General features: G+C 49.0%; 1 protein-coding gene across 7 annotated transcripts in view; it reads left to right on the top strand.

The window, feature by feature from the left end:
* Positions 1–14,355, top strand: part of RAPGEF6 (Rap guanine nucleotide exchange factor 6) — a 107,477-nt gene extending 93,122 nt beyond the window's left edge. For 5 of the 7 annotated variants that reach the window (XM_021410297.1, XM_021410295.1, XM_021410298.1 and 2 more), the window contains 4 exons: positions 2,388–2,607; positions 4,732–5,243; positions 8,909–9,220; positions 10,762–14,355. In XM_021410297.1, the coding sequence (XP_021265972.1) occupies positions 2,388–2,607; positions 4,732–5,243; positions 8,909–9,220; positions 10,762–10,787 (1,070 nt within the window). In that variant the 3' untranslated portion in view covers positions 10,788–14,355. The remainder of the gene's footprint in view (positions 1–2,387; positions 2,608–4,731; positions 5,244–8,908; positions 9,221–10,761) is intronic. The other 2 variants (XM_021410299.1, XM_021410300.1) reach the window with 1 other exon arrangement.

The raw sequence follows: 24,142 nt of genomic DNA, 5'->3' as shown, positions 1-24,142 counted from the left end.
GGAACAGGTACAGTGACAGTTCTCTTGGTGTTTGCAGATGCCAACAAAGCAGTAAGTTCTGTAACATTCTCTTAATTTGACTCTAAGAAGTCCCTCCTATGATGTAAATCAGACACTTGCTTCCAGCACTGCTGGGATTGTGTGTGGATTTGTGTTGGCCTCATTCTGCTAAGCTCTTCAGCCCAGCAAAGACTTGCATTTCTCCTGTTCCCGCGTGTAGGTGCCATTATTTAATGACCCAGCTTTCAGACAGAGCTCATCTCTGTAGGAGAGAGGAGTCCTTTTGTTCTCCGGATCTTTTAGGTTCTTGAAGAAGAGTGTCTTAGAAGGGGCACAGTGAGAACATTTCTTACAGTGGTGTTAAAGAGACTATTAGACTAAATAAAGAATATGAGATATTCATTTTTGCCAAAGGAAAGGAAACTGAAATGTAATATCAAAAATGCTAGTCTTAAATGTTTATCTTTTCATTCATGAGTGTATCAGTTCTATAGTTTGATGATATTGATAGTATCTGCTGCTCATATTGCTCTTAAAGTCTAATAGCAATAATCAAGCATGAAGTGTGAAATCTCTTGAAGTAAGAGCTGTGCACTCAGTGGCTGTGTGCTGGTGGCTCCAGATGCCATCTTACATGATCCTTGTTTAGAGTATTTTTTTGTGGACCAAACTGCATCAGTCTTAAAGTTGTATGTATCGCTGGTTTGGTTTTTAATTTCCTGATCACTTTGCATTTGCACCTCACTGATGTGAATATGTGACAGTCCAGCTGAAAGGCATATATAGATAGAAGTGAAGTGAAAAATGAATTAATTGGCAGGAAATTGGAGAAAAAATACCAATCCAAGGACTGTGTCAACTGTGTATTGATATGGTCTCCTGTAAAGCAAGAAGGCAGTGTTTTCATTCATTTACAGACACTCATTTCCCTATACATGAAGCAGCTGTTGATCCAGTATTTTCAAATAAAAATTCTAATTTTATAGTGCTGTGCACATAATGTAAGGCATATCGTAGTCTGTATGCTCCCAGTGAAGGCACAATTAGGCAAGGTTGTACTTCTTGACGTGCAGTGGATTTGCAATTGGGAAACTCAATGAAAACTAAGAAAAATAAATACCTTTAAGCAAACAAACAAAAACAGCAACAAAACAGTCATTGATCCAGGACCTATTGCCCTCCAACAAATGGGAACAAGCAACAGCTGCTGGACAGAGTTACTTGAGACAAAGTATTTCAAACAAACTAAACAGATGTAACAGACACCAGATACCTCCTGAGTTTGTTGCCTGACAGCAGAAACAAAGTGAGCTTCTGCCTGCACATAAGGTGGTTCATGGACTTACCCAAAGAGATCTGTGCTCCAGAGAGCTTGAGATCTGAGCATCTTGAATTCAGGCAGTAAGAGGCTGATGAAACCACACAGTGCAGGACTTCCCTGCAGCTTTCCTGAGCTGGAGGGGGCTGCTCCCTAGCCCCAAAAGACTTCGGAGTGTGCCTGTCCTCAGACCACCACAGGTGAAGTTTGCCAAATTCAGTTCATTGCAGTTCTTCTCTGAGGTGCTCACAACAAGCAGTGTAAGCAAGTTGTGTGTACTAAGGGATTTTCTGACACTGTCTAGGGGCAGGTGTCCCTCAGCTGTGCCAGCAGAGCAGTGCGCAGGATGCGTGCAGCCAGAGCACGGGGAAGACCCTCAGATGGTCTCTTTGAGGTCCACTCCAGGTGCTATAGCAGGTTTGGATATATGGAGCTACGTACATCATCTGTATTTGAAACGTGTTATTTGAGGGTAGTGGAGAGCCAAGCAGGAGTGTGTTGTTCTGCTCTGAACCCGGTGAGGCCTTCTGCCATTCCCTCCTGTGGGCCCGGCCCTGCCACATTTGTTTCCCACTTTCGCTTCCTGATCTGTTAATCCTGGAACAGCTAATAAAGCTGAAACGGGCCATATGGCGTATCCCCGAGTGCTGATGGCTTGCTTTTACCTCAGGCAGCGTCTCCTCAGCCGCTGCCAAAATCTTTGTGTGAGTCTCTCACGACAGTCAGCCAGAGGAAGCTGTGGGAGCACGCTGTGACTGTTCTGGGCCTGAACGGTGCAAAATGGGAGAGATCTGACCCAGCCGCCCACTGCGCACCCTGCAGATGTTGGTCCTGCTTGTACTGGTGTACCCGTATGGTGTGGATCAAGTAGCTGCTAGGTTACTGGGGGCACCTGGCTAGCGTTAATAAATTGCAGGACTAGATGCTGACATGCTAAAGGCTTTAGTACCATAAAAAGCTCAGTGGACTGTAACCAAGTTGGGCTTGATTTTTTTTTCTTCTTTTTTTTTCTTTTAAAGAGCCGCGGTGTTTGCCATTGAACAAGACGTTTTCTCCTTCTCTCCCGCAGGGTATGCCCTCATTCCTTCCACCAAATCCGATAATTTCTCGGACTCCAGTCACAGCGAGATTTCCTCCCGCTCCAGCATCGTCAGCAACTGCTCCGTGGACTCGATGTCGGCCGCGCTGCAGGACGAGCGCAGCCTGTCGCAGTCACTGCTGGTGGTGGACTCAGCAGGGACAGAAAGGAAGGAGCATTCCCAGGCGGAGTACGGGCAGCCCTGCCCCGGGTGAGGCACACTGGGCTGGGATCTTCTGGTGGGAGAGAGGGAAAGGGAGCTGTAGGGAGAGTGGTTACAAACTCTGCTTGACCGTGAGCCAGCAGGGTGCCCTAGTGGCCACAAAGGCCAGCGGTGTCGTGGTTGAAGAACAGTTGACCTATGGGTTGACCATGAGCCAGCAGTGTGCCCTGGTCGCCAAGAAGGCCAATGGCACCTTGGGTTGCTTGGCACAGCGCATTGCCAGCAGGTGAGGGAGGGTCTCCTCCCCTCTGCTCTGCCCTGGGGGGGCCGCATCTGAAGCACTGCGCCCAGTGTGGGGCTCCCCAGCTGCAGGCAGACAGGGAACTGCTGGAGAGAGCCCAGTGGAGGGCTGCAGAGATGGGGGCCTGGAGCAGCTCCTGATGGGGACAGGCTGGGAGCCACGGGGCTGTTTGCCTGGGGGAGAGAGAACCAAGAGGGGACCTGCTCAGTACTGAACAACATCTGAAGGGCGTCAGGAGGATGGGGCCGGGCTCTTTTTGAGGGTGCCCAGCGACAGGACATGGGGCACCAGGCACAAACTGCAACATGGGAAGATCCATAAGAACGTGAGGAAGAAGAACTGTGCTGTGAGGGTGACAGAGCCCTGGCACAAGCTGCCCAGAGAAGTGGTAGAATCTCCTTCTCTGGAGATACTCGAAACCCACCTGGATGCTGTCCTTTGCAACTGCTGTAGGGAACCTGCTTTAGCAATGGTGCTGGCCTTGAGGATATGCAGAGGTCCCTTTCAACCCCTATGGTTCTGTGACTCTACGATGGTGTTAAGCTCTTGCCAGAAGCTGGGGTATTGGCTGCTCTGTGTGGGAAGCTCATGTTTTCCCATGAAACTTTATTACGTGGGTAGACAACAGCTTGATCGCATCAGTGAGTTCAGCTGCATGTCTTCTGCAGGAGGCTGCAAATGTATTAAAAGCTGGGGTGATATTTAACAAAGCACTCGCTGTGCAGTACTGAGAGAGCAGAACAAGATCCCAGCACTTACCTTGGGCAGCAGTACCAGTCACTTAACATACTCTAATAAGACTTTTAAGGATTTTTTTGTTACTGTTCCCTTTGTTGCTTAGGCAGAAGAAGCTTTCTGCCACTTGCGCAAGAGGTCTTGTTACCTGAGTGCAATGAGAGCATGTCTTGAGGTGCCCCTTTCAACTGAGACTTTTTGGGTTTTACTACATTTTAATCCTCGACCCACATAATTTATTATGTGGGAGTCTCTTTGGGGTGGCGGGTTCTGTCCTCAGATGTTGCAGAGTCAAGTCAACGTGGGATTCTTCTTACAATTGTAATCATTGTAGGTTGTCTCAAATGCAATCTGATCTTTTCATAATGGGATGCTACACAGAGCTGTATGTTCCTATGTGATTGATTTTAATGCACCAGTATTCTGCGGTGTTCTCTCCTATGTGAAAAAGATTATTAGCATATGCTTTGCACCTTTTAAGAAATCGATTTGATTTATCCTGTTGTGCTGAAATGGGCATTAAAAGGTGAGCTTTGTAAACCAAAGCAATTCCCCTTTCTAAATGGCATAGCACATGCTGAGAGAGCAGCAAGCAGTCCATGTGCTGAGCGAAATGCCCCTTTGCAGAGGTCCCTGGCACCTCCGGTTCTGGGTATTCAAAGCCACCTTCAGTGCCAAAGCACAGTGAGATGCTGCTTGCTAAACTCACTGCTCTGGTTGCATATCAAAGGCAGGTTATCCAAGGGTTGTGGCTGCTTTTCCCTGCCTTAGTTTCAGTGGGTTTTGAAGGTAAGAAAACAATTTTTATGCTAGAATTTGTAAAATAGTAAAGCAAGGGGAAAAGAAGCTATTTGCACGTATCTAAGAAGTTCCTTGATCTTCTGTATGTCAATAAACTGCAGAAGGGTAGTGTTTCATTTTCATGTTGTGCTTCTGTGTGTATTTGTTCATGTAAGCAGAAAGTCTACTAGTCATAACCTCTTGTATTCCAAATTCCTGCAAACCTGGCCGCTTCTCATTTTTTCTTAATTATGTAGTGACGGTGACTAGAGCTTCTGGCAGCCATTTGTTTAAACAAGAAACGTTGTCGTTTTAAAAGCTGATGAGTGTCTGATTCCCATTGTTTCCAACTGCAGCTGGTCGGTCACGAGGCCCGCTCTGATCAGAGGGATGGCCTTCACCTCCTCCATGAGCAACGAGGAGATCTCCCACGAGCACATCACGGTGGAGGCAGCAGACAGCGGCCGGGGCAGCTGGACCTCGTGCTCAAGTAGCTCTCATGACAACTTCCAGAATATCCCAAACCAGAAGAGCTGGGATCTCCTCAATTCCTATCGCCACACCCAGCTGGACGGACCTATCGCTGAGGTTGATCCCACAAACTGTTACTCAGAGGAGGCCTATTTATATTCCGAAGCCTTTTCCAAAACCAACAGGCAGTCGAAAGCCAGCACGGAGCTCGATCAGTCTCGGCAGAGCTGGGCCTCCTCGAGCTCCCTGTCTGACACGTACGAGACAAACTATGGGACCATTAAGCGCAGGGGACTGGAGAACTCAACGTCAGAGCAGGCGGAGGTTTTGGACTCTAAACCTGGCACTGACGCGACTTACAAAACTGTTACTTCAAGTACAGAGAAAGGCCTGATAGGTAAGGCAAGCCAACGGCGTATGGGAGCTTGTACATCTGGTCTGCATTTTGATATTGAGTTGTTAAGAAGTGACATCAGCAGATGCGGGGGCTGGATTGCATGTTAAATTCAGCTTTCCATGTGGTTTTAATTAGAGCGCTGCTCAGGCAGTGTGTTTTCAAACCACCTTCCCTTGCAATACGAATATTGAGATAACAAAGCAGCACATTTCCCAAACACTGTATGGGTCTGCGGGAGAACTGTCTTCATGAAAATGTCAGGCAGTTCCTCTCTGTAGCGTGACCTTTTCTCTTTTTGGAATTTGAAACCCTCATCACTGCAGACTCTGATTCTGGCAGGGAGCAGCAAGCACTGGCTCCTCAAAGTGTCCTCGCAGTGCAGACTTTCCATGATCCAGAAAGGGAGGAGTGTGGCTCCTGGGTGACACAAAGTAGCCCCACCTCTGGAGCTGGGCATCTTCTGGCCGCAGGACTCCTGTCCCTGGGGGCTGGAGGGCAAAGCTTTGAGATTTCCACTGTCACCTATTTGATTACACAGCTGCAGTTTGGCTACAGGTGAAAGGAGAAAACCTCATGAAGTGTCTTCCCAAAGATGCATAGGTTCACCAAGTGAGATGTTCTTCCACTGTCCTAGTGAGTTCACTGGCAAAATTGCCCAAACAAAAGGAACTGGATTGTGAACAAGATAAAACATGGAGTGCAAAGCTTCTAAACTCTTAAGCCACGAGTGCAGCTGAAATGCACTTTAATTACTGCCTAGATTGCTAGAGGGCTTGTGTTATCAAAGATAATTGCCTGAATAAACATTGCACACAGGGTGGAGGTCTTGGATTGCATTCCTCCTCCATTACAGAGGCAGCGTGGGGTCCCTTGCAGCAGATTTGCTCATAGCTCCCTCCTGTGCATGCACACTGCCTGTGTCCCCTCTCAGAACTGCTGGTGAGCTGTTTTAGGGTATGGCGTGTTAGCTGTTCAGGACGTGCTACGTTTGCTCACAGCTTCTCCCCTTGTTTTTAATTCCATTTGCACACTGCACCGTGTAGCTTGCCTCCTGTATGCAGTCACAGCGCACTGGTAAGCAGCGCTCCGCCGTTACATCAGCAGAGCATGCATTCGCCTGCTTAAGGAACAGATATAGGTGGATAGGATTTATGGTTTGCAAGTGCTCATCTGTTAGCTATGCATCATCGTACAATCTGCCAAAGATATTTTTGCTTTATTTCACCATTTGCTTATTCTCTTCGAACAGCTTGTTACCAGAGACTGTAATGACTGCATGCATTCAGGATACTGTAAACAAAACAAGAATCTTCAGTTCATTTGCTTAATGAGGACTGGCGTTGAATAGTCCCCAAAAGAATTGGCACGAGCTTTCTTGCCCGAAACCTTTAAAACAGGGCTGGAAAGCCACTCCCCACACACTAATGGCAGAATGTGCTCTTGGCAGCAGCAGTGGGTACGATGACTTCACAGCTCCGTGCCCAGCTCTGCATTCTGCAGCACGGAACGTTTCTTGCTGCAACCTTTGCTTTACAAGCAAGAAAGTGTGGGATGGTGATGGGCCATCACTGTACATCCAAGTGGAACAGCTCTCGTAGCTTTTGCCCACAGTCCACATCCCAATTTATTTCTGCCTCTTAGTGAGATCCCTTAACCACTGTGAGGGACTTGACCCTGTGTTCTTTATAAAGTGAATGTTCATGTAGATAATCAGCTGCTTTGCAGGGGGTCTGTGATGTACTTCATTTTGCACCTTCAGTAGGTTTTACTTAAAAGATGAGGAACACAGACCACGACACTGTTGTTCTAATTAAGTTCAGATCTTAATGATGAAATGGTTTTCCTTAGTTGTTCCTAATGCTGTAACAGATTTCCCAAGCTGTGTTCCAGGCTTCAGTTGATCACTCCCGCGTTTCATCTGGTGATAGCACACATGGAGAAGGAAGGGGTTTTATATTTCTGGAGTATATGGGCAGTAAGAGGATGTTAGAGTGTCTCTGTTATTTGAGGGAGAAAGGCCTAGAGACACGACTTCTAGATGGAGGGAATATCTTAGTGGGAATAGGAGAGGGTAAAGGAGTTGCAAGAAAAAGCCCAGCCCTGCAGGACAGCTCGTGGGGGGGGTTTGTAACCCCCAGGGACCGTCACTGAGGGACAAAAATGATGCATATTAAGTGCTCTTTATTTTGATAACATTTGCAAAATAGCATAAAAGAGAGCTGAGCCAAAGTACCCATTATTCCAGCCTTTGTTATTAGACTCATTATTAGCTCCAGGTAAGCTGTAGCTTTCTCCTTTACAGGAGAATATAGCCACCCCTGTCAGCACTACCTCAGCCCCAGCAAGGTGAAATGCTAGTTACATGAAAATGGTTTCTCTCAGTCAGAGTCTCTGCCTCTACCCACATACATGTTACCACATGAATCCAGTGTTGTTTTACTAGAATCCAGGCATGTACTGAGGCCATCCGTTACAAACCAGCTCCCATCCCTGCTGCTAACACCCAGAATCACACAGGTCCCCAGCACGACAAGAAACGCAGCTTTATTGTTGTTCTTTCAAGAAGATATTACATCTGTTGGAGTAATTGGAACTGCAACGAGCATGCACTGTTCTAAATGTATCCACAAGAAGGATGCAAATTTACTCTGCTAAGAGATTTTTGAATTATCCTAGCTTTGAAACTGTCCTGTTGCAACGTGTATCTATGGAAAAAGCCCAATTTAACATGCATATGAGCCCCTGAGCTGGGAGTGGGTGGGAGTGGGTTGGGTCGTGTGCTGGAAGCTAAGGCTGGGGTGAGGGCTGTGCGGTGTGAGGGAGCAATGGATGGGGAAGGAAGGCAGGGGATGAGTTCTGCAGTATGGCCACTGCAGTTCCGTGTTACGGTCAGCAGCCTCTTGGTGAGTGCAGGAGGTGTAATGGAGCCTTTCCAAAGGTGATCTCTGCTTATTCATCACCTGTAAACAGAGAATTTAAGGTCCAGGATAAAAAATAATTAAAAGCATATATATTCTAAGCCATTGTTTACTACTGCAAAGTGCAAAACAATGAGTGCAGGCTCTATATGTACTTTGCCTCATAGGAGCAGCTTCCTGTGATACAGTTCTTACAATTCCTGTAGCACAGCTGATGGAGTTGTTAAGTATCAGTGAATCTCTGTGAAGCTCCTGAGCTCCTTTTGGCTGATGGAGGCGATGCCACTGGAGTCAATGAGCAGTCCTTGCTAGCGGGTGCCAGTGCTGTGCAAAAGAACTCAGGGCTGCTGCCTGAAGTGCTGCACTTTCAGCTTCCTGGGCTGTCCGACTTCACACAGACCTGGCTGCAGCAGTGCCCTGCTGCCCTCCAATGGCACCGGCAGCTTTCTGTGTCCGGCAGGGGCACGCCGAGCTCTGCCATTGCAGGCTGGCTGTAGGGGATGCTGTGCTTCCAGCTGGGCACCCTGCCTAGGGAGTTCCTGCTTCTGTTGCTGCCCTGACTTCTCGAAATAAGTACGAAGCATAAAGGGAAGCATAAATATCTGCTGCTGTCGTTATAACCAGTGTTTCTGCATTTGCATTTTGTTATCAGTTTCTGTTTTGCCATTGTAACATTTCATGATTTTTTAACGTTTTGTTTCCTTTGTTTTCTTCCTTAACATTTCCATTGCTTATTTCTCGTGCCAGTGTACTGTGTCACCTCACCTAAGAAGGACGATAGGTATAGGGAGCCTCCGCCCACCCCTCCGGGATATATGGGGATTTCTTTAGCGGACATAAAGGAAGGATCGCCCCACCACCCACACCTAAAACCTCCCGACTATAGTGTGGCAGTGCAGAGGTCAAAGATGCTGCACAGTGACCTCTCTAGACTCTCGTCAGCCCCTCTCGGGAGCGACCCGGTGGCCTGTATTGCATCGAAGATGCCTCAGTGGCATAGTCGGCAGCCGTCCGGCCCCCAGCTAGCAGATATGCCTGGCGCAGATAGTGAAGAGGATGGTATGTGGAACACCTGGCTCGGGAGATGTTAATTAACACCGTGTTAATTGGGTCTGTGCAGTGCTTCCTTCACAGTGGCGGTCTGGGCTTTCTCTTCGTCCCGCTTTGAGACTGACACTTTGCTCATCTCTAAATGCACCAATGCGTTTGTGTGTGCGTATATGCATCTACGTTTGTATATACGCACGTCTGAAAAAATACTGCCTTCCTTGCAGAAAAAGCATGTTGACACCAAACAGGCTTTTCATTGCTGCGGGTGAGCCCTCCCACGTCCAAACGGGACGCTCACGAGCATGGAGATGCTGGTTTTTCTTTAAAACGTGTGCCCAGTTGGTGGCGATCATTTAAGGGACACTGTCAGGCTTTAAATGACATGTGGACGAGCTCCAGCCTGCCTGGGTTAATTAATTGGCGCCCCACTGTTTTGGGGATGATGACCTAAATTGGTTCTTTTGAATTCCGCTGCGATCAGGCTTTGTACAACTCTCCCCTCGTGTCCCATTGGTACTCTGCTGTCCCTATAGGGATTCCTGGAGTATGAGCTTAAAAACATTGAAGAAAACAGCAGTAACGTTTTGTTCCCCTGAAAAGTGCATTTAATAGAACCTGAGCTGATCCCACCGGCCCTGGCAGTGTCCCTGGCAGTGAAATTCCCCTCGATCTTGTTTGAAGCAACAGCCAGCGCTGCACAGCGTCTATCCTGTGATCAGAATCAAGAGATTTTGCTGGGAAACAATGCTCCTACACGGTGTCAGCACCCTGCTAGGGCAATTACCGCTCAATTGTTTCTCTGCTGATTTGCTTTTAATTGTCGTGCGCTGATGTGATCCCTCCGTACCCTTTCTGGTGAGCTATTTATTAGGGTGTTGCGGTTGCTTCCTTCAATCTGCCTGGCTTAAAACAAACATCAATTGGGATGAAAATAATTTCGGATGCAAAGTAGTCCTATCTCGGCCCGTTCTAACGTGTAAATGGCACTTAATGCGTGTAGCAGTGCTGCAATCCAAATTTGGGGCAAAACTCTTAAAGTTGCCCGGCATCCATTCGGTAGCGATATCAAATCTTTCTGCTGTAAGAATAACGAAGTAATTGCTTCAAACATTGCGATTCAAACGTTTCTGAACTAAATTTAACCACGCACTTGCAACACAGCGAGAGGTGTATCTCCAAGTGTCTGGTTAATTTTATCTGGGACGTCTCCACGAGGCTCCCTGCATGCTGGGAGGTGATTCACCGCTTTGCTCTGGGTCCGTAGCTCGGGGGATGTCGGGAGCTGCATGTGAACCCTCGGAGGCGACGGGATTTCCCGTTCCGCAGCGCATAGGCTGTGTGCCTCTAACACAGAGGGTTTGTTACGTGGGGATCCGTGGTGTGCTGCAGTCTGTTGCTGGGACAGCGAAGGCATCACGGTGCAGCGGTGAAGTCTTAACAGAGCCGCAGTAACCGCATGGTCGGGTTCTGATTGGGCTCTGTTCTGTGCTGTCTGCATCCGAGGCGGCGGGCCGATGCGTTAAGGTGCTGTTTTGTTTCTTGTTTTGCAGAAGATGAACAAGTATCAGCAGTCTAACCACCGGGCTACCCACGTAAACCACTTCAAAACACACGAGGGACGCGGGAAGGAGGACCACGGGATCCCGTTAGCGACCGCTAACGACTTGCTGCTACTCACCTCACTCATTGTGTTCGCCTCTGTCACGGATGGGATGAACTGGTCGGGTCGTTGCTGTCCCCTCCCTCTGCTCTGCAGCATCCCCAGGGCAGCGTGTGCCCGGCAGGCAGAGCGCTGGGAGGGCCAGCAGGGCAGGAAGCGTTCTCCTGTAGGATGCCATTCACCCTGGGTAGTTTTCCTTCCTCGTTATTTTCTACATCAAGAATCTCAGAGTGTTATTTGATGAACTCGGAGGAGGAAGAAGAAGAGGAAAAAAAAAAAAACAACAACAAAGTCAGCAAAAACCGAAGGACGTTGCTGCAATATCTGAAAATAATTTATTAATTTAATTTTTTTTTCTTTTTTTTTTTTTTCGGGATGGGAATTTCCTTTGTGTTGGGAGCGCTCTGGTTGGCTGACGCTGAACATCAAACCACGCGTGATGGCAAACGAGCGCCGTGCAAACCCTTGTGCTCTGCAAAACTCGAGGCGTGCTCTCAGGACAGGACAGGACAGGACAGTAGGTGCAGCCGGGTGCTGCGTGCCAGCCCGGGGAGTACTGCCATCTGCCGGCCCTGCCTTCCAGCACAGCCAAGCCCTCTGCACATTTCTGGTTGTTTTTAGCTGCCAGCTGATGAAGGGCACAGCCGGCGTTGTCCTCCCCTGCTAAGCAGCCCTTTGAGGTGCGGCAGCTGCTGCTCACAGCTGCTGGGTGAGTTTGAAGCTTTCCCCGAGGAGCTTTGGCCGAGTTCTGTGTGCAGAGGTGCTGCTGGCAGCCCCAACCCAGCCACGTGCTGTGGGGTTCCAGCCCTCTGCCGGAGTTGCTCAGGACTTAGGGGCAAAGGTCAGAAAATAAATGGGTAGGTAAACAAAACTGCCTTCCTTTCACATTAAAATTGGTGAAAAGGAATGTGAGCTGACCGCAGGGGAGCTGTTAGGTCACAGCCTGGGCTGGTGATTGAGCACCTGGTGAGGGGGCGTAGCCAGCCCTGCGAGCACAGGTGGAAGCAATCCCAGGGCCCAGCCCTCCCTAACCTCATATAAGGGCTGGCAGCAGCAGGGGAAGGATCTCTGCTCGGAGATTGCCTCCTTTGGAGAGCTGGGGGAGCCCTGGAACGGGGTAAGAGATTGCTCCTTTATTACCACATTGTGACTGCTGCCTTTCTTGGGTGATCTGAAACTGGTTTACAGCAGCTGTATCTGCTGCCTCCTGTCCTTACAGGTGACATAATGCTTAGGTGCGAGTACAGCGTGTTTTATGGGGGATTAGAAAACCAGACCTGGAGTGTTGTAAACCTGAGCTAGGAGCCCTAGAGCTGCTGGTGCCCCTGAAGGCCCTGACTTGCACGCAGCCCCTGTTAGCACGAGCCTGTTTGGTGCTGGTTGAGTGGGTCTTGAATTGCTTTGGTTTCGCGTGGCCAACTGGAGCGCACAGGGTGAAAACTGGAAATGCCTGCGTTTTCCTTTCCTTCTAGCACACGACGCCCCATTCTAGTGTTAAATTGGACATGAATGTGTGAATAATATGTATTTAAACATTTAATTGTAAATCTTTGTTGTGATGTTTACAGCCTAAGCTAGAAAGAAGATGTTTGTCATTTTTACAGTGCCTCAGAAATGATTTCTATATCCATAGTTGTGAAGAGCTTTAAGATTATCTTTTTTTTTTTCCTTGTACGTGTGCGGGGGGGGGTGTGAGGTGAGCGCGACGGTGACGCACGCACCCAATACAACCCCAAGCCTCTGTGCTGTCCCCATAGCGACGTGGGAGCGCTGCTGGTGCTGCGAGCAGGGATGGGGCTGCCCCGTGTCACCGCCGGGGGCTTGGCTGTGTTTGCGTGCAGCACGAGCATCCGAGGTGCGAGTAGCTGGGAAATGATCTTAAAAATCATGGGAGGTATAGCGTAACACGAATGCATTTTTGCTTTTTCGAGGCCTTAACGAGTATCATGAACCTGCACGGGCCTTAATGAGTAAAGATTAACCTAAGTGTCAGGGTGGAGCGCTTCCTTGCAGCGATGCTGGTAACGGAGCTGCTGATCTGATGGGTGAGGTGGGATCGGAGCCCACCACGGCTGCTCCGTGCTGTCCGTGTGCAGCCCCAGCAGCGCTGCAGGTGCTGCGTGCCGGGTGAGCCACCCGTGCTGGCCGCTGCACAAAGGCTGGGGGATAAGGGCTGCGGTGACTCCCTCGTCCCCGTGCTGCTCCAGGTGGCAGCAGGTGGCAGGCTGCCCGTGTGAGCGTGGCTTTGCACGCCGGCAGTCAGTCTGTTCCACAGCGCGTTTCGGGGCACTGAGCAGCTCATCGAGTGAGTGAAAGTCTGCTCCTCGTGTTTCCTGGTATCCAATACAGGCAGTGTAAATAAGTCACACGCCAACTATCGACACATGAGCTACCCCTCCTGCTTCTCCTGCCCGCACAGTGTGGCTTGCCCCCCCCCCGCCCCCCGCTTGTCCTTGCTGTGATTTCTTTTGTTTCATTTAAAATGAACCGATCACATTGATCGGGGCCGATAGCCAGATGTGGTGTGTCCGGTGCGGGTTTGAAGAGACATTATCCCTTTTTTCAGGAAGCAAGGTGCAAGTAGGACCGCAGCCAGGGCAGCTGCGCTCTGGCTCAGGCAGCGTCCTCGTCCTTAACCCCTGGCTCTGCCGCGCCATCCCCACGCCGTGCCTCTGGTGCCTGTTTGCTGCTCTGCTCTTTGCTGGGGGTGAAGGATTTCAGCAGGCTGGGGTTTAAGCATTCTGCATCTCACCTGGCGCAGACCTTCCAGAAGAGCAGTTCTGCAAACTTGAGTGGGCTTCTGCAGCAGCAGAAAGGGGACGGTAGGTGACCCCTGAGCCGTGGTTCCATCTCCTCCAGTGCAAAACGTGGCACGGAGGAGTGCAGTGCACGGGCTGTCCCCGTGGCTGAGCCCGTCCCACGTGGGGAGGTGATGCTGGCATTGATGTTCTAAAGCATTTGATTTAGAATTGATTTAAGGATAAGCTTCCTGCTGCCTGTCCAAGAACGGAGGAGAAAAGGGATACTCTCTCTTTAGAAAAGCTTGACACATTGTCTTTTAGAACGCTTGTATAGGGGGTAATCTACCTTGAATTCCCAATCCAGCTTTTGCTTACGTTGTGCTTTTTATTGTTTCATCTTTATTTTTGATATACCTGGAATGCAGTTTAGCTTGGTATTAATTAAATTCTAACTATGTGAGCATATTGGCAAAACTGCACAGATGTAATGATATTCCAATAGCAATTGTACTGCACAAGTCAGTGATTGTAAAGTATTCTGTAACAAGCAATGTTTGTCTCCTATTTTTTGATACCTCTTACACTTATGTCTTTTAGAAAGACAGTGCCTCTGTATGCTTTTTGTATTTTTACTGAGTGATTGTAAATATTTGTTATATTTTTGGTTAAGAGAATGTTTAAAAGTACTGTTTATTATCCAATCTATTAATATGTTGGAATCAATAAACAATCTACAGCCAGAAGCTTCTTTGCCCGTGGGGGCAGCTGGGGGGCACTGGGGGCTCTGTTCTCATCCCTGCTTCTCCCTGTGCCCTGGGACCGAGCCCAGGGCATTCAGCAGAACTCCACACAGGTGAGACCACGGTGTGTGTGGGCGCTGTGGGGTGGAAGCACGTAGCTGAAAATACCCTTTGTTCCCCCATTTTGGCAGGCTGGCCCGCGGACTCAGTTTAGTTCCGTGCTGCCGAGGTTTGCTGAGCGCTGGCTCAGCACAGGGCTGCGGGAGAGCTGCCAGCAGACGGCATTGCCCACAGTGCGTGCGGGGCACACGGTGCTGCAGGGAGCCCTGTGGTTTGGTAAAGCCAAATGAAGAAGCAGCGGTTTCATTAGCAAGTACTGTTCTTTGGTGGGTTCCTCAGTCCCTGCAACGCTGCAGGGCGCTGCTGGGGAAGTGGCGTGGTCACTGTATCCATGAGGGCACATCTGAGCACACGGTGCTGCGGCCGCCTCCGCACCTCTCAGCATCCAATCCCTGTGCTCTGGGGCTGGGGAAATACGGCTCGTCCACCCTTGATTCAGGAGAAGCTCTTAGAACCTGTGATGCTTTTGACAGCTCTTACAGTTTGTCATGTAATTTGGGTGTTTTCAGCCTTCCTAAAGGTCCTGGAGGTGCACGGCAATGGGAACTGCTCCTACTTCTCCCATTCCTGACTCTGGAAGCACGAGCTCTGCAGGAGCTGATGGCAGAGGGTTCTGCACAGTTCTGCTCAGCCACCAGGGAGAAGCCGTGTGCTGCAGCTGTGGGCTGAGGGGGGAAGTGGTGGCTGCTGAGCTGCAGCTCTGCCTGCATTTAGTGCTTAGGAGCAGCTGTAAAAATGAAGGTTGTAATTGTATCTGCAATTCCAAACCTCACACACTCAAACATCTGTTGTAGGATCACAGCTGGGAGCGTCAGGTAACCGGCTTGTTTTTCAGACCTGGCACTTAGGTACCGTGGAGCTTGTTATAAATTCACACTCATTTCTCAGCAAGCACGACCCGTGGTGCACTAAGGCGTGGGGCAGTGGCCCGGGGGGTGGTGGGAGCAGCATGCATCTCATTCTGAGATGGTGCTGATATGCAGCAAAAGCCATTGTGCTCCAAGGGAGGCCCTGAGCACAGCGCTGGGCCCTGCTGTTCTGGGGAGAGCACAGCACTGGTGCCAGGGTGCACAGGGTGTAACCCTCCTCCAGATTATAACATAGGGGGTCGGCGGGCTGAGGACACGGCTGGCACTGCATGAGCTGCTCAGTGTGCTCTGCCAATGTGACCGTGGGGATGGATTTGCTGTGAGTTTCCCTTTTTGTGTAATACATCCACCAGCCTCTGCAGCACCTACAGGGGAGGGGCTGGGAAGCCTGTGCCCACCTCATCGCTGCTTCTGCTTTGAATTCCTGTACTGATACACAGCCAGTGGTGAGCAGGGTCTCCAGCAGAGATTTTGGAGGAGCGGGGCTGTGCCCCAGCATGGGGGGCTGACCCTACAAGTCCTTTCCCCTGCACCACACAGTGCCTCTGCTGTCTGCCTCTGCCACCTGCAGAAGTAGTCACATTGGGTAGAAGTCACCCTTGGTTTTACAGCAGCAGCAATTAAATGCAGTTGGAAATGTGACTTTTAAATGAGGCCGTGTGTTTTCCCAGCGATGCATTTGGCATTAGGAAGAACAAACACGAGAGCAGGGATGTGCAGAAGTGGGGGCGAGGGGTGTGATGCTGCACCACCCGCTCTCCTTGGGTTTGCTCAGCGCTGCATGCCTGGTGACAGCGCTGTGTCCTTAGGGCCTTTATAGGACAAGCAGCTCAGAAGGGGCTCTGTGTCCCCCTATGTCTGTGCAAAAATTCCTGCTCTCTTTTAAGGCTTGAATAACAGCCTAGCTGGCTGCTAATCCGGCCGTGATGTCCCCAAGGTCAGAGGAAAGTCCCCATACGAGCTTCTCTGTGTCAAAGGGAAAAAGAAAACGTTTCTCAAAGCCACCAAATTAACCCCAGTGCCCAAAGAAGCTGCATAGTAAAAGCCAGCGTAAAAAGGGGGGATTCAGGCAGTCACCGAGTAAAGGGCTGTGGGGAGTTTCCCCATGGGGTGTGAACTACTAAGAGCTGCTCTACAGAGCTTGGAGGTCGCGGTGACACCAGGAGCTGTGCTGAGTTCTGTCCTTTGGTGGCTCTGTCTTTAGGCTGTATCTGTATGTGTGTCTGTGTTACAAGACTTATTTGTTCCCTGGGGTTCTGGTGGCTTTTCAGCCAATGCCTTTGGAAGGAGATCTCCCTTGGTGCTGGCTCTGTGGTTGACTGGAGCTCGGCGTGGCTTTGTCCCCCCCATGTGGGGGGAGAACATCTGCAGCTCTGTGGGGTTTTGTTGTTCATGGGGATGCTTTGCCTTCATGTTGTGCACCTGTGCAATGTCAAATCCATATCGCCCACAGCATCATTTAATAGACTTCTGATGTCAATTCAAGTCAATATCTCAAGATCTTAATTGCAGGACGCGTCCGGACTCTGGGCTCACCTGCCATTATTTCTGTGTCAAATAATTCCCAATCTTTAGCAGAATATATTTTTTTCTCTGTGGCCCCAGAAAGCAAAAACAGCGTTGTGAAATGCACTGCTGCACAATGGTGTTTGTTGGTCTGGACAAAGAGCTCCAAAGTGCATCCTTTTCTCGGTGGGATGAACATCAGAGTTATTTGAACAATTGGGCATTTTTATGGAATGACCTATTCTGTTTGTTTGTTTAATGTACGCAGTGGCAATAGAAAGGAAGCATTTCTTAAAAATTAAGAGGAAATATGTTTTAAATCCCTTCGCTCCTAGTAGAGTCTTCCTTGCTGCGGTGGCCGTGTTGCTGGGGGCTCTGCCGTGCTCCTCAACTCTCAGTGTTTGCCTCCTTGGGTGCACGGCCAGGACCTCAGCTGGGGGCAGCCCCAGGGAGCAAGTCCAATGCTCTGCTGGTGTGATGCTCTCCACACACACCGACGTGGCATGCGGAAAACATAAGCAGCGTTTGCAGAAGGTCGGTGTGTGGCTGCAGCTGTGCCTGGCACAGAGAGCGAGGAGCAGAGCCCTGACCTCCAGCACAGACGTTCATTCCTTGGCGATGCCCTGAATGCACGAAGTGCTGTGGCTTTAGGGGAAAGCAAGAGCTCCTGAGAGGGCGATCGCAGAGCTGAGGCACTGCTCAGCCCAAGAGATGGCACTGTGCTTCCATTTCACCGCGCGGCAAACCAGGTCAGTCACTACTGAGCCTCTCCAAAACACCGTTTTTCCAAGGCTTTACATACAGGAAAGTCCGTTATTGTGAAGGCCAAATTGCTGCCAAAAAAAGCCTTCAGCTAAAAAGTGTATATCTATAAAATAATAACACATCGTTCCAATGAAAAATAACAGGCAGGGAAGGAGTTTTTCTCAATTATTGATGGCCAGTGTTTGTTGTATTGTTGTGCTTAGTCCGAGGAGCCTTGATGGAGAGAGGCAGCTCTTTGGGAGCATGGCACTTCCATGGGCGTTTTGTCAATGCTCCAAAGACAGGCCCACGGGTAACGAGCAGCCCCTCTAATGGGGAGGAAGGGAAAATGTGGGTGATGTGAGCTGGGATGGGGGTGGGGGGCAAATTGTTGGGCATGCCCTGGGGCAAGCATTCCCATGAGCCCTTAATGCAGAGAGTGCAGAGGTTGGGTGGTTCCCAGCTCCCTGCTCATGGGTCAGTGGGGATTGGAACAGGATTTAAGCATCAATTGCAGTGCGTTAACGCTGTCCATGATGGGCAGCCTGGGGGAGATCAGCTGTGTAACCCCGTTGCCAAGCGTCTGTGCAGGGGGAAGGCCCAGAAAGGAGATGCCCACTGAAGGCCACTTTAAGCACGAGGTGTAAAATACTTGTTCTTATGTATTGGTGTGGGACTCAGGTGCAGCTGTATGGGGTTTTTTGGAGAAGGTGCCATGACATGCTGTAAGTTTCCTCCAAAGTGCTGTGACACTGCTCTGCTCGAGCAGCTCGCTGGGATGGATGGCGGCAGGGCTCGGCTGTAAGAGACTGTGGCAACCCCAAAAAAAAGAAAATTTGGCCAAGAAATGGAAATGTGGAGCTTACAGAAGAGGAGACAACAGGCTGAGGGATCTGAAGGCACTCCTGCTCCCTGCTGAATTCACTTAGCAGGATTGCTTAATTGGAGGTGATAATACAGCATTTTCTGATCTGGCAGCATCTATGCTGTAGTGTACGAAATTGGCTGAAAAGCTCAGGAGTAGCAGAGCAGCAGATGAAATACCCCAGCAAAGAGGACAGGGTGAGAACAAAGTTTATTTCATTAAGGAAATGCAAGAACAAAGGAACAGAGCTTTTCAGAGCAAGCTCATTAGAAACCCAGGCAAATTAGTGGCATTATGGTTTATTAAATACCATTCTGCCAAGGACAAAGAAACCTCGCAGCAGAAAGCACAGCATAGTGACAGGAAAGCATGAAGAGGAACTGCTTTCTTGTTTGAACCCTTCCCTTCCACATAACTCCTGGTCTCATAAAAACGAGGCCCTTTGTCTGAACACGAATCCAGAATGGAGCTGCCTGTGTTTGGCACCTGAATGGGAACGTTCCAGCGTGTTCCAGGTCATCGCGTGCGGTCGCATCTTCAGCAGAACGTGACCGGTGGAAGTGTGGCCCCAGGGTCCGTGTGTGGGGACCAGGCTCACGTCCACTGATGGATTTTTTTTTTTTGAAAGCTACTTTGCAGCGTTACGTGTGTGCATGCATGGGTATTGATTTTATTAATGAAAATTAACCATGTACAAATTTGCCTCCGTGGAGACTGCAGGGCAGGGGAGGGAAGGCTGGCCGTACTTAGCATTTGCATGGTTTCCTTCTTCAGGATTCTCTGCGCATCCGTGCCAGACCCTTGATTGGGATGCAGGGCTCCTCGCTGCCAGGCTCCCGTCTCTGGGCTGTGAGAAGGATAAAACAGAAATAAAGATCTCCCGGCCAGCTGGTTGTAATGCAAGCACGGAGCCATTTGGCACCGGCCTGGGGTTTCAGAGCTGAGATGCTCCCACAATTAGAAAAGGGAGCAGGGATTGGGGCTGTGTGTGCAGACGTTTCCTAAGAGTGAACCCAAAATCACAAAGCTCTGTTGGGTGTGTGGAGCAGGAAGCAAATCTGACGTGAAATAAACGAGATGCTGCTTGGCCTGTCCCCAAATTAACAGGAAGCTGCTTTAGGATTCCTGCACAGGGACACGTTTCTTGCTGAAGATTTGATTTTCATACACCCGTGGGCAGGGTGGGATAGGGCCAAGGGTGATGGGAAGCAAAGCCATGGTGCCCCTCTGTCCTGACTTGTTAGATGCTATTTGCATACCCATGGGCAAAGACCCCTTTGGGCTCTGAGTTGGGCACTGATCCGACGCATGGAACTTCAGGCAGCATGGATGTTTCTGTCTCTGAGCAGTTCCTGAGGTGGGAACCAGAACTTCTCAGAGCTGTGATGAGTTCAGAACTGCTCAAGCCAAAGAGAAAATAATTTCTGGAGATTTGATGATGACTTTTTTTTTCTATTGAACATATTTTAGAGGGCTTTTGTTGCAGTCGTTTTTTTGTTTATGCTGAAGTGAAAGGCAGGAGAAATTTCTATCAACAGTAACACATGAAGCATATTGGGAATTGGTTGGGTCAAACAATTTTGCCCTTTTGTAAAACGATGCTTTAGGAATATTAGCACATATATTGGTTATATTAGCAATCTGTTTACCCAGGTAACTGAAGGCGAGTGCAGCCTGCCGGTTTCTCAGGAAGACAAAGACAGAGTGGAGAGCGTTTGTACGATCCTGCATATAAATGACTTATTTATTTTGATAAGATTTTACTGAAATCCAAAGGAGAGATTTGATGTATAACTATAAAATACTTACCAGCATGAAATAATGCCCGCTTTCTGTGCCTGATGGGCTGAGCAGATGGGAACACCTGCCTGGATGGGCGCCTTTGGTGGATGCCTATGCTGGATAGCCTATGTTCTCATCCCGATAACTCCAAAGGGTTCAACCCTCTTCTCCTCCATCATCTCCAACACAGGCAGCAGCACTTGGGTTTGTCTCCTTGGGCACCAGTGCTGCTGACAACAATCCCATGGAAAAGCTGTGGGATTGCACACCTTGAGCAGGGTGCGGCATCCCCTTTTCTTCCCATTTCTGCTCTTTGTGTTGCCATCTCCTGCAGGGATTCAGGTTCCTTCTCTTTGGCTCTGTCCTTGGTGGCATCCTCCTTTGTGGCCGTGTCGCTTTGCTGTGCTCTCGTGTGGCTGCAAAACCCACCAACAATTTCATGGTATCATAGAATGGTTTGGGTCAGAAGGGACTTAAAGATCATCTAGTTCCAACCCCTGCTATAGGCAGGGACACCTCCCACCAGGCCAGGTTGTTCTGATTTGCTTTGGAGGAGGATGGAAGGATGGTTATTAGCTTGGTCTTACTTAACCAACCAAAAAAAACCCCGAGAACACAACACAAAAACGACCACAAACCAAACAAAAAAGCAACACAGAGAGAAAGAAAGAAAGGAAAATAATTTCCCTGTCAAACCAGCAGTGCTACGGTACCACTTCTGCAATTACAGCGATCATGCATGCATGAGTGATGGGACTTTTACATACAAGAGAAATGAGAAAAAGGTCTTTTAAAATACACTTTAGTTTCACTTTATAATTACGTGGATCCAGGCTGATGCATCGTGGAGTTATCACCGTGCTGAAGTATGAAATGGTTTGAACATTTATTTTTATCCCGAAGCGGTGCCATAAGCAATACTTCAGAATATTCCGAACTGGCTGGAATTGTATTAGTCATATCTTTATAACAAAGACAGTAATTTATTCAGTAGATTTAGAAGGTTTTGATTTCCATCTCTGAAGAGCGGAAGGGTCAAACCGTAAATTAGAGTAGCACACGGCAGTGCTGGATGTTGGCACTATGGAAGTATTAATGAGGCCAGTATCATTTGGAAATATATTTTATGCAATGGGGAATTCATACACCTGGACAACGTCATTGAATGGAGGAAGGATGGGCATCGTTTTGAAGGAGCCCTGAGGGCTGAATGCCAGCCCCCACTGGGACCCTGGGCACAGCAGTGGCCTCATCCTCTTGAATGGAGCACAGCAGTCTGCATTCCCCATTCACACACTTGGCCTGCCAGGAGTGAGCTTGAGCATCACTGCCCACAGTGAAATAATTAATCCCAGAGAAGAGGCGTGCGAGGTAAGCCTGGATCCCAGGTGTTGTGCGCAGCAGCATCAAGATGTGATAACCTTCAGCATTCCTTCTGTTGTTGGTACTCCAAGGAGAGTCTCCAGGGCTTGAAGCCAGGCTCCTTGGAGCAGCCAGGAGCCAGCACAGCACGATGGCAGCGCGGTGCTCGTGGTAAAGCTCAGGTGTTGTTCCCATGTGCCAGGCACTGTTGGCTGCTTTTCGGCCCCCACTAAAGACATTGGTTTGTTCTTTTTAGCTCGTGCAATGGAGGAGAATCACAGCACTGCTTTTTTTTTCAGTTATTAAAGGGGAATCTGGTATTTTGAGGAATCAACGCTTGGGCTGGAAGCTCTTGTAGTTGCCTTGGAAGATTCAGTTGTTGCTCATGCTGGAGGACCTGAAGTCTTTCTCCATAGAGAGCCCCTTCCCACCAGGCAGCTCTGAGGACGGCCTCTGAGCATTCCAGGTTTCCTCCATTATTTTCACCTCTGCCAGAACGTGGGGGCTTTGACACCACTCTTTTGCTAATTGCCTCCGTGCACATGAGAGCAGAGTGGTACACATTCATACTAGCTGTCCTCCTCGGGGCTCTGCACGAAGACAAGGGCATCTCCACAGCACAAATTGCTTGCTGACAGTATTGGATTGCTCGGTAACCATTTGCTTAGGGCAATTACCACTAATTATTTAACGGAATTGGAAATGTGGAAAAATAATCTATAAAGGGTACTAGGGACACATTACTGTGTGATAATGGGATTTTACAAGATAGGCAAAAAATGCCCAGCTCTGAAAGTGTCAGAGCAGACGTACAAAAAGAAATATGCTTTTTTTGCTACTTGTGAAATTTCATGAAAAAAAATAAACACTAAACTGCGTTGCATCAAACGCAAGGTTGGGTTTTGGCTGGTGTTTATTTATGGAGTAAGCTCTTCTTGATAATTTAGGAAGTACATAAAGTGCATCTAATTTCATTTCCCCAGCTACATCCCCATGGTTCTGCCTAAGCTAAAATTAGCGGTGTTTTTTTGTCTAGACCATCTGTAGATGTAATTCTATCTTGCAGAGTACAAGCACACCCATTAAGAGCATGGAAATGACTTCAGTCTCTGTCCCTCCGAGGGGAGAGGAGGGAGAAATGCTGAAGTCCCTGTTGGGTGTTCCCACCCCTTGGCCAGGGCTCCTGCTCATGTCCCTTGTTCCCCATTGCTGATGACCCAGCCTGAGCTCAGGCGTATGGTGGGTTGCCATTTCCTTTCATTGCTGCTGCACTTTTATCTGTAAGATGAGGGTAACGGAACCTTTTGTATCATGGGGATGCTGTGAAGGCTGTTAAATCGAAAAAGGTTTTGGACTGTCAATTGGAAGAGCAAGCCCAGGTACTGACTAAGGTTGGTTCTGGGCTCCTCTCAATGTCAGTATTTAATTTAGATAGCAAACTGATTTGGGATGAGTTGTTTGATCACATGGACCTGCAGGAACAGGAGCGGGAGACGGGCAGGGTGCAGCTGTAACGTGTCGTGGTGGGACCCTGTCCCCTCAGAGCCCATTTCTCTGTGCTCTCCAGGACATCACGGAGCTGCTGCAGGGCCGTGCTGTGCCATCCTGCTCCCAGACAGGAGCTGTGATTTCCCACTGTTCATTCCTTGTGCCCGTGGCTCGCTGACAGCGCTGTGCTCCCCTTGATGCCAATGCAAAGTCATTCTGTGCTACTGCCCTGAGTGCTGGCTGCGTGCTGGTGCTCTCATGCACTGTCCCTCTGGGTGCTGCTCTGGCTGCCGAGCCACCAACCAAGGACACCACTGCAGGACTGGCTTTGCTGCTTCTGCTTTTGAGGAATGCCATATCCCAGCTGTCACTTTGATATTGGAACCAAAGCAGTGTTTATGCATTTGAATAAACAAGCAATTATTTGGATCTGATCTAGACTTGATAAATTCCTACATCCTCTTTTGTGCTTTATCACTTTAATTACTCTAATTGCTGGTATTCAGAAAACAATCCCTGGGCTGCGGCGTGGCCTGGGAAGCACTGTGGGAGTTTGTTTACCACAAATGTGGCCTGTTGGATATTTGTGTGTGGGACACGATCCAGAGAGGAGGATCTAGAATAGAAGTACAATAGTAGTAATAACATACACCAAGATACAATGCTTTCTGCTGAAAGGTAGTCTAATTAGTAGCACAAGTTTGTTAACAAGCGCTAATTGCAGCTTTTTAGTTGTTGGTTATAATTAGAATTCTCATTCCATCAATTCACATTTGTTGGAGTCTGTTAGGAGGAACTCTGCGGTGCAATCCTGTTGGTATGGAGTTGAATGGAGCCAGGGGGTTGTAAGGCACAATGAAACCCGTGGTCCATGGGGCTGCTCGATGTTTGCCGAGGTGCAGCACCTCGTAGATGAGGAGTTTGTGGGCAGTGTTCCCATTCATAGCAGCACTGCATGGTGCTGGCCAAGCTGTCCCTGCTGGGCACTGCTTTTAATGCAGAGATCCAAGCTGCTGTGCCATCAGTGCTGGAAAAAATAGTGAAGATTATCTGA

This window comes from Numida meleagris, chromosome 12, assembly GCF_002078875.1.
Source record: "Numida meleagris isolate 19003 breed g44 Domestic line chromosome 12, NumMel1.0, whole genome shotgun sequence".
NCBI lineage: Eukaryota > Metazoa > Chordata > Aves > Galliformes > Numididae > Numida > Numida meleagris.
This window is presented reverse-complemented; position numbering and strand designations above follow the sequence as displayed.